Source organism: Priapulus caudatus, unplaced genomic scaffold, assembly GCF_000485595.1.
Source record: "Priapulus caudatus unplaced genomic scaffold, Priapulus_caudatus-5.0.1 Scaffold139, whole genome shotgun sequence".
In the NCBI taxonomy this organism is placed as follows: domain Eukaryota; kingdom Metazoa; phylum Priapulida; class Priapulimorpha; order Priapulimorphida; family Priapulidae; genus Priapulus; species Priapulus caudatus.
In genome coordinates, this window is record NW_014577200.1 from 89,275 (window position 1) to 98,989 (window position 9,715).

General features: G+C 47.2%; 1 protein-coding gene across 3 annotated transcripts in view; it reads right to left on the reverse strand.

Annotated features, from left to right (window-relative positions):
• The window catches only part of LOC106806066 (zinc finger protein 32-like), a 17,627-nt gene extending 8,291 nt beyond the window's left edge, over positions 1–9,336 (reverse strand). The window contains exons 1-3 of one of the 3 annotated variants that reach the window (XM_014807909.1): positions 9,134–9,336; positions 8,254–8,323; positions 7,294–7,430 (exon numbers count right to left, since the gene is read on the reverse strand). In XM_014807909.1, the coding sequence (XP_014663395.1) occupies positions 7,294–7,430; positions 8,254–8,279 (163 nt within the window). In that variant the 5' untranslated portion in view covers positions 8,280–8,323; positions 9,134–9,336. Of the gene's footprint in view, positions 1–7,293; positions 7,447–8,253; positions 8,324–9,133 lie in introns of all 3 variants that reach the window. The other 2 variants (XM_014807908.1, XM_014807910.1) reach the window with 2 other exon arrangements.
• Between the last annotated feature and the right edge of the window lie 379 nt (positions 9,337–9,715).

The window sequence follows — 9,715 nt, forward strand, 5'->3', positions numbered from 1 at the left end:
CGGCTCTTTCTTTCCTCGCGCGTGGCGCAAAGGCCCTTTATATCGTGCGTGATGCGCTTGCCACCAAGCTCTATCCCAGGCCCGCTCGGCTCAAGGTCCATCTTCTGTTCCCTGGCCAACGCGACTATCTCAGTTAGGAAACCACGGCCAGCTTATGACCCGTAGGGCGCGACGCGCGAACGTTCTAGAGTAACAAATAAGCGTAATTGAAAGCAAGAAGTAATTAGTGACACTGGAGCAGTGCGCTAACGTGCGGTGTGGGCGTATATACCTATGCGCCAGTGGCGCCTGTGCAGTGGCGCGTGTGGACATTGATCGGCCTCGGTTGCTAGGTTTAGGGATGATGTCATTGTACCGCTGAGTCATCCAACAGCTAAACCCGCCAGAGTCTACATATATCACAGTTGGTCGGGGCAACTGCCAGCCTGGCCCCCCCCCCACTAACTACAGCTCATAGGGTCTATGTCCCCAGGTACTGCCAGAACGTACCCTAGGGACGGATCCGGTTATACCGGAACCTACCCTGCTCACTATTTGATAATGCGTTAGCGGTTAGGGATTAGGGTTATGCGAGTAGACGTAGGCACTCACCTAGCACTCGTTAGTGGAGAGGGCGAGGTACACGTCCGGAACATGATTAGATAGCTACCAGGTACGTCCGGTTATAGGGTAGCGGTAGCGTTAGGTTACGTTCCGGCCAGTACCCCGGGGGACATAGACCTCTCAGCCTAACTACATCTGTATGTATAGTGGAGTCCCACACTATAAGAATAAGGTTAGGTGTGAATAGGAAATTAGTCAAGTCTGGCGTGTCAGGTGTGTGGTGAAAAAAATGTACAGCACAGCGCCCCAAGCAGTACAACCAGCAATGCATCCCCAAGATCGGACGGACTACTTGCACCAGCGCTCCACGCCAGTTGACAGAAACATCATGCATAGTGATGCCATCCTGGGTGGTAAAATGTCACAAACTTCTGAAATGAACGTGTATGGCAAAATATGACGATTTACGCTGCAATAGTTTAACTATTTGTTGGGCATGGCACGTGATGTTTTTGATGACAACGTTGCGAATCCCCCAGAGTCAAGTGCACGATTTATTTGAACCACATCTCAGGTTTTGTGGGTAGTGAAGCAGGAATTTACAAGTGAACATACATCCCAGTTTCTTGTTATTCCACTTGGATATTCAACTATATTCTCGCTCATTTATACTTTTAAACTAAAATTGCCTACAAACACCTTTCCATTCACAGCTACTCACCTCAACGTGTTGCTCATGCGTGAAGTCGGTTTGTAAATTGCAGCGGGCATAATTCAACCCTCTGCAGTAGAGCAGTAGACGCCCTGGCGTCCTCCCCATCGAACTACGAGCCGATGAGAGCCTGATGGCAATTCTCAGCAGCACAACCACAACGACGAGCACCTTTAAACAGAATTGCCGCGTAAGGACCTCAAGACGAAACAAAAGAGATCGAGGCCCGCCAGGCTGCCGACAGCGGGGAGTGGCGCCATCAGGGTCGCAATCGTGCGTATCTCCCTGCGAAACAAACAGGATCAAGGAATTAATTACGTGTAAAAATATTTTCCTCCCTAGTATAGGTGAGCGTAAAGTGTATAGGTAAGCGTAAGGTAGATGCATAAGTAGTATTGAGGGAGCATAGTAGTATAGTACGTGATGCGTAGTAGGTAGCATAAGTGTATAGGCTGTGATGCATAAGTAGTATAGGTAAGCGAGAGGAGCCATAAGTAGTATAGGTGATGCGTAAGTATATAGTAAGCGGAAGGTAAGGGTATGCCATAAAGTAGTATAGTGATGCAAAGTAGTATAAGGTAAGCAGTAAGGTAAAGCGTATGCAGAAGTAGTAAGTATGCTAAGTAGCTATAGGTAAGATAAGGTAGGTATGCCATAAGTAGTATAGGTTGATGCGTAAGGGGTATAGGTAAGCAGGAAGGTAGCGTAGCATAAGTAGTATAGGTGATGAAGTAGTATAAAGTGATGAGTAAGTTAGTATAGGTAAGCGTAAGGTAGATAGCATAAGAGTATAGGTGAGGTAAATAGTATACGGTAAGCGAAGTAGGAGCATAGAGGTAGTATAAGGTAAGCATAAGGTAGTATGCAGAAAGTATAGGTAAGCATAAGGTAGGTATGCATAAGTAGTATAGGTAAGCGTAAGGTAGGTATGCATAAGTAGTATAGGTGATGCATAAGTAGTATAGCGTAAGCGGAAGTAGTATGCATAAGAGTATAGTGATGCAAGTAGTATAGCGTAAGCATAAGAGTAGGTAGGCATAAGTAGTATAGGTAAAGCGTAAGTAGGTAGGCATAAGTAGGAATAGGTGATGCATAAGTAGGATAGGTAAGCGGTAAAAACAAAAGTAGGACAGAAGCTCGCAAATGAGATTAATTGGCTGACACAACGTCGAGTTGATCAAGTGAACAGGTTAGCTGATTTAACCTATCAGCGGAGTTTTAATTGGCATTATATGAAGCGAGACTGTATAGACTTACGATTGGAAACCAACTATTATCTAAGTGATGAAAACATGGTAGTAGATCAAGTACTTATGAGGACTGGAATCATCATGTATACGAATGAGAGGAGTGCCCCCATTCCCACCCCAACCTAAACCGCACGCAGTTAGCTTAAAAACTTTCTCAAAGCTATGTTAGCCAATTCACCGCTTCAGCTTCTTACCTTATAGCCGACTGAGACCGGCGCGAAAAGCGCAACGGTAAGCGTATGCGATAACGTAGTACTAGCGTGAGGCGTAAGTTAGGATAGGTAAGCGTAAGCGTAGGTAGGCATAAGTAGTATTAGCGTGCATGCGCGTGCTAGTATAAAGTAAGCACCCGTAATGACTCGGCACGCTGCTTAAGCTGTTAACGATATAGCCAAATAGTCAGCTCACGGTCACTCTGAGGAGCGTGCGAGTGCTGCTGGCGAGGCCAGAAGACTCGTTAAGTGTCCGGGACGCGCGATGGAGTGATCTAGATCAAGCTACACACGACAGGCAAGCCTGCTCGTATGTTACTAAAGCGCGTAGTCGACACCATGAGAGGCGTTGAGCCGACTCGACGACTCAGAGTCTGACAACGCGGTAGGTATCATAATGAGAAGCTGAATGGTGACAAAGGCGCGGAGTAAAGAACTAAGGAGGGGAATCATGGGTAAGCATAGGTATGGGATGTAATATAGTTAGATATTATAATATATATAAGGGTGTAAAATAGCTAGTAAAAGTAGTGTTGATTTGAACTTAACAGCTGGTGATTGATTGGTACGGCGAGGTGGTGCGTATTGTGAGTTTGTGTGTGTAGGTAGTGTTGTGTGATTAGTGTGAGAGCTGTTAAGTGTGCGTGGTAGTGTATGGAGAAGTAGTGATTAGTAAGCGTAAGGGAGGGTTTGCATTATGTAGTAATGATGGGTAGTTAGCGTGCGCGAATGGCGTAGGGTATGCCATGGAAGTAGATAGGTTGCATGTTGAAGTGAGGTTAGGTATGTAGGGGATGCCATATAGTAGATAGGTAAGCGTAAGCTAGGATCGTAGTAATGAGTATAGGTATGGCATACTAGTATAAGTGAATGTGTAAGGGAGTATAGGTGATGTGTAAGTAGTATAGCGTAATGCGTAAGGTAGGTATGTTATAAAAATAGTATAGGGTGCAGGGAAAGTGACCGGGGCAGTGAGAGCCGAGTTGCGTACGAATAGATTTGGTGTTGGAAGGGTTGAGTGGGTGCGTGATCGGATCTGCTTGATCGTAGGCTGCATTGATGGGTGGATTGTAACGTCTACGGCACTATTTGGCAATGCGTGCTTGGCGTGGTGATAGAGAGATGATTAGACGTGTCGCGTAGCGAGTAGTGGGTCCGAGAGTGCGTGCGTGTAGTAGTCGAGTGTAGTCTGCGTCGCTAGTACGTTGACAGTTTTGCGGCTAGTACGAGATGGAGGTTTGACCTGCATGCGTTGGTGGAGTGATGGTGTTAGTGCTTTAGTCTACGTCCTCGAGATCACGTAGTCGTGCTTGCGTTGCTTGCGTGCTGCTGCGCGTGGGGCTACGCTGCGTTGCGGCTCGCGCTCGTCCTGCCTAGGCGGGGGCTGTGGTTTGGTCGGCGGGGGCGTGGGCTGCATCGTAGTCAAGTAGCTGCGTGCTGTCAGCTGTGCGTAGTAGCTCGTTGTATCGTGCCGCGTGAGGTGGATGGAGATGAGTTGCGAGTGTGTGTGTGGTGCGTTGCGCGTGATACGGGGCGCGTGAGAATAGCCGTGCCGAATGCTGAGAGTGCTCTGCCTGGAGTCAACGTGCGCGCTGGTCAGTGCGTACAAGTTAAAAAGGTGTGTGTGTGTAGTGTGAAAGTGCGTGCTCTCGTACAGACACAGTGGCGGTCGCCTTTAGCGGTCTCGCGATGTGTGCTCTGCTCTCAGGACAGCGCGCTACCGTGCCCCGTAGGCGTCATGTCCCGGTGAGTGTGTGTGTGTGCGATTGCTGCGTGGCTAAGAGAAACGGACACGAGAGAGCGAGTGACATTGCGGCAGGTTGTTGCCTGTCACTCGGTGAGTGTACGTGCGTGGCGTGGACAACGGAACAAGTGCGTGCTCTGCTTGTGTCGTGCGAGTTTTGCGGGTGCTACGAGCGTGCTTTCGGCGCGGCCTGAGCGGTCGTGGACGTGCGTCTGCGTGTGTACGTGCGTGCGTGCGCTCGTGTGGTGCTGTGTGAAGCGCGCGTGGGCATTACATTGCTGTAGCTCGGACAAAACCATCTAGTCAACACCCGACGCGTTAACGTTATGGACTGAACTGTCGCGCTCGGACCATGCCACTATTTGAATCTCATCTAGCCTGCGCTACACTTCGCCCATGCCAAAACGGGTGATGCCACCTGCTATGAGCGTATTGTAAATGCATATATTCAGGAGTAGATAAAGGGTATAATACTATCCCTTTATCTACTCCTGATATATTCAACTGTTTTCGATATCGAGCGACGGCCGACAGACCCAGGCTGTTGCTCGAATATGGCGCTATGACATTCCAGAAGCCCTTCACGTGCGTCCGCGGCTAAAGCGGACCCTCGCGCGTATCCTCGCAACCATACTCGATCGAACACTGCACGATATATCTCGAGACGCTGATCGAATCTCTCGTCAACGCAGCCGGATGAGCGCACGTTAGCGACATAACAGTTCAATATGGTGTTCCATCTGTGCGAAGCAGCGACAGCTGCCGACAGGCAGCCACTCCGGCCTTAGACTGCTCGCGGTCATCAGATGTGTACCGGTCTTGAGATGGGCTGACGGGAGACTGCCGTGCTCACGACTGTCTCGCGAGAGTGGCTGCGAGGATGTAGCGGGATACGACCCGACCGCGACATCCGTACACTAGGTAAGACTTGTCTACATGTACCAACTACATTACACTACATACCGATCTCACGCTACATTACACATACATTACATTCAGCATTTGCGCACTACATAGTACACTACATTACATTACATTTCACTTGCAGCTACATTACATTACACTACACTCAGGTACATCTCGACCGCGATTACACTACCCAGTTATTCTGCTAATTCATGCGAACATTAACCATTACCTACTACACCGTTAAACATCAATATGATTGTTGACGCGGGCAGAAGCATACCTACATTGCACGTGACATTTACATTACATTCACGACATTCCACTACTACGTACTACACGACTTACATTAACATTACATTACATTGCCATTACATTATCAAATATCCAGAAACAGACGTAACATTATTTTACATTACGAGGACGAGCTCCGAATTTATATTACGCATTTACTTAACCAGTACCAGCTGTTTCACGCCATTACGATACCATTACATACGATACAGTCTCAGCGAGGTACCAACATTGACCATTTACTTACATATGACATCTACCGACTGTACACTGTTAGCCATGACACATTACATGTACTCATTACATTAGCTCGTACATTACAGCCTACAGATCAGCGGTCAGACGTCGCTATTTACATAAGATTCATAGATTACATTACATTTCACTACATTATATTACATTACAATTACATTACATTACAGCCGGGTAACCGCTATTAGGATAATGACATACACTGACATCTACATTACATGTACAGTGACATTACATTACATTACCATTACATTTCATTCCGGAGTACCATGATACATGCTCACATTAGGCATTTACACGGTTGCAAGCGTGCGACCGCGTGCGCACGGTTCATTTTGCCGGGCTCGGTCCTCTGCTCGCCAAATTCTCACAGTTGCCCACACAACGCGTGACGTCACCAAGTCGCTAGACGCCGAACCATGCGGTGCTCACACTCTGGCAGTTCAGGAAACTCGCCACCACAGAGAGAACACGACGAACTCGCTCGCTCGCGCACGCGGCGTTACGCAACAGGCTTATAAACTTCTCGACGAGATCGCTGACGACGCCGATTATATGAAGTGAACAATCAATACTCAGGCGTGCACGCGCAGCAGGCAAAGGGAGCACGGCGCCACCTTAGCTCAGGCACCGGAGGTTCATGCACATTCTCGGTTGGCGGCGCGAAGCGAAGTCGCAGTGCCATCTTGCGGGGGTTACCGACGACTCCGACGAACACTCGCGATATCGCGCGCGCAGCGGGACTGAGGCTCGCCGGGCGGGGGTCGGCACGGTTGGGCGCGGACGCACAGATGGGTGCGCCTCACGTTCGATAACTGCTGTTTAGTTTCGGTAATCTGTAACGGTCCATGCGCGTAAACTGCGTGTAATATCCTGAGCGTCGGCACACGCGCCGCAGATCTGTATATATGAGGGCAGGAAATTTACGCTCCGGTATACAAGCGCACGCTGTTAACGCCAATGATGCGACGTCTCCCCCAACCGGTGCACGCACGGGGTCAGATGACAAGCAGCGGAACCAGTATTAGCGCTACTCATTGGGAAGATTCGCAGCGAGTGGATGTTGCCCCACCAAAAACGTTTATAATCGCGAGGGCGATTGATCGCCACGTGTGTGCGCGATGCCGGTGTGGCTGTGTGATTGCTGTTAAATTGTTCTACTAAAAGAGAATTGTCGTAGTCAGAATGAAGGCTGTACATGTACTCAAAAGTGCCTCAAATACCATCTCTTGCGATCTACATTTTCAAAATTTTCTGGGCGATGACCCCCAGACCCCCCACATGTTTCTCACTCCTTCATTGAAATCCTGGATCCGCCACTGCCTCCCTTAGGTATTTGCTCAGCCTACGGCCCTGACGATCTGTCTGCCCGCACCTCACCTTCGTCTGTCCCTCTGCTGGCTGTCTGCGGACACACTGACCAGCAGTACGGGAACGAGGGCAGTGCACCCGGATGTTCCGAACTAAATGGAACGCTGGCAAATCCAAGGCGTACGCTGACGATGACGAAAACGTTTCTGTGAAAGAGAAACACTGAAAGTAGATAATAATGAGACATGTGTATCTAAGCAAAGCCGTGAAAACCTATCGACCACTACAGTAATTTCAGAATTACAGTATTATTTATAATTTAGCAGTTAGTATTTAGTATTTACATTTTGGATTAATATTTAGTAATTAGCATTTAGCATTTAGTGTTTTATATTTAGTATTTAGCATTAATATTTGGTAGTTAGTGTTTTTGTATTTAGTACCTATTAGTTAGTATTTAGCATTTAGCGTTTAGTATTTAGTATTTCGTAATTAATATTTGCTGTGCTTACCATCCAGTATTTAGTATCGATGTACGATTTTGGTCATTAAGCCTTTACACCTAGAGGCGGTTCCTCGTATCAAGAGTCCATAATAGAAAATGGATCTTTTCTATTATGGACTCGGAAGTAATATCGCATCCACAGAGAAAGATGTAAATATTTGGATAGGAAAAGCCTGGAGTGCTTTGGATGGCCTTAATGTTATTTGGAAATCCGATCTTCTAGATGACCTGGAACGTGACTTTTTTCGCGCTACTGTTGAATCAATGCTTCTATACGGTTCTTCATCATGGACACTTACGAAACGCTTTGAATCTAAATTGGATGGTACTTATACAAGAACGTTACATGCCGTACTGAACATCTCATGGAAACGACACCCAACAAAACAGCGTCTTTATGGCCATCTCCCACCTATATCTCACGTTATCAGGGAGAGACGAACTAGATTTGCCAGTCATTGCTGGAGAAGTAAAGAAGAGATTGTCAGCGACGTGTTACTATGGACTTCCAAGCATGAACATACTCGAGTTGGACGTCCATCGAAGACATTCATCAACCAGCTCTGTCAAGACTCTGGATGTCTACTCGAAGACCTGCCGAATGCAATGGATGATTGTGATGGGTGGCGAGAGAGAGTCAGAAGAATTTGTGCAAGCAGCACAACCGGATGATGATCATCATGATTATGATGGACTCTTTCTCGTATGTTAGGAATGATGATGAGATTCTTAGAAGTGCGACACCATAGTGGCTATATACTCATAATAAATATATAATATAATATAATACTTACCCAGCAGGTGCTACGCAACGGCTGCTAATAAGGATTCTAATGTCGCGCAGGTTAAGTAGCTATTATTTCCGTCATGTAGGATCACATCGAATAGGGTTTCACCGCGGTATTAAACAACCCACATGTTATTACACACGTGTTGACTATGCAGTGGTTACACGCACCCGCTCCCCTACACGCCCCGCACACATCACCATGCCCTACTGCTGCACACGCACGCACGCACGCACGCACGCGCGTCCGCACCCACACACCTTTTCCATTAGGCACTCTTCTCTGTTTTCTATATATCTGCCTTCTATCTTTCAGCTAACGAAATTTGTCACTTTACCGAGGTTGAATTATTCTGATGGTATATATTTTTTCGATCGATCAGACTATATTTATATATATATGTATACCAAATAGATATATTTATTCGAACTAATACTGCGAAATGGCGGCACAACGATAAAACACATTATAGCTACAATTGCATATAGCTGCGAAAATTCCTGGATTTTTGTATGGTATTGTAATGTCAACATTAATTTTAAATTGCTTTTCATTAAATACACCGAAAGCTTGTAGATATCATGCTTATTACCATGCTATTACGAGGTTAACTTACTGTACGATGTCGCTTCTAGCTTTATCACTTGCACCACGCATATTCGAGTTATGTACGTGATCTTCTTTGCTACTGAAATCCATTCGAGTTTCTGACTGATTTTGATTCACGTGGACAGATTCGTTTGCATTTTACTCTCAAGTAGCCTCTCACGAATCTGATTTTCATGTCAATAGCATGTAGCTAATCAGCCAAAAGTTACTTTGACCATCACTGGAGGTAGTCCTGATGTACCCACGTGATTCACCGTCACGAGGTCATCACGTGACCTGACGTGACCAGTGATGCAACATAAAGAACAGCTCGCGTGGGTTTCGCTATTCATTCCTGCAGACGAGCTGGTTGAGTGAGCGTGCACAATATGCCGTGACTCCACTACGAAAGGCAAGACACTGTCACGATCTGAGTGCACGTACACACCCGTATACACAGAGACGCAGGCACACACGCGCGCACACACACTCATACACACACGCACACGCGCGCACACGCGCACACACACACGCACACACACACACACACACACACGCGCGCGCGCGCTCGTGCGCGCACACACACGCACACGCACACGCACACGCACAC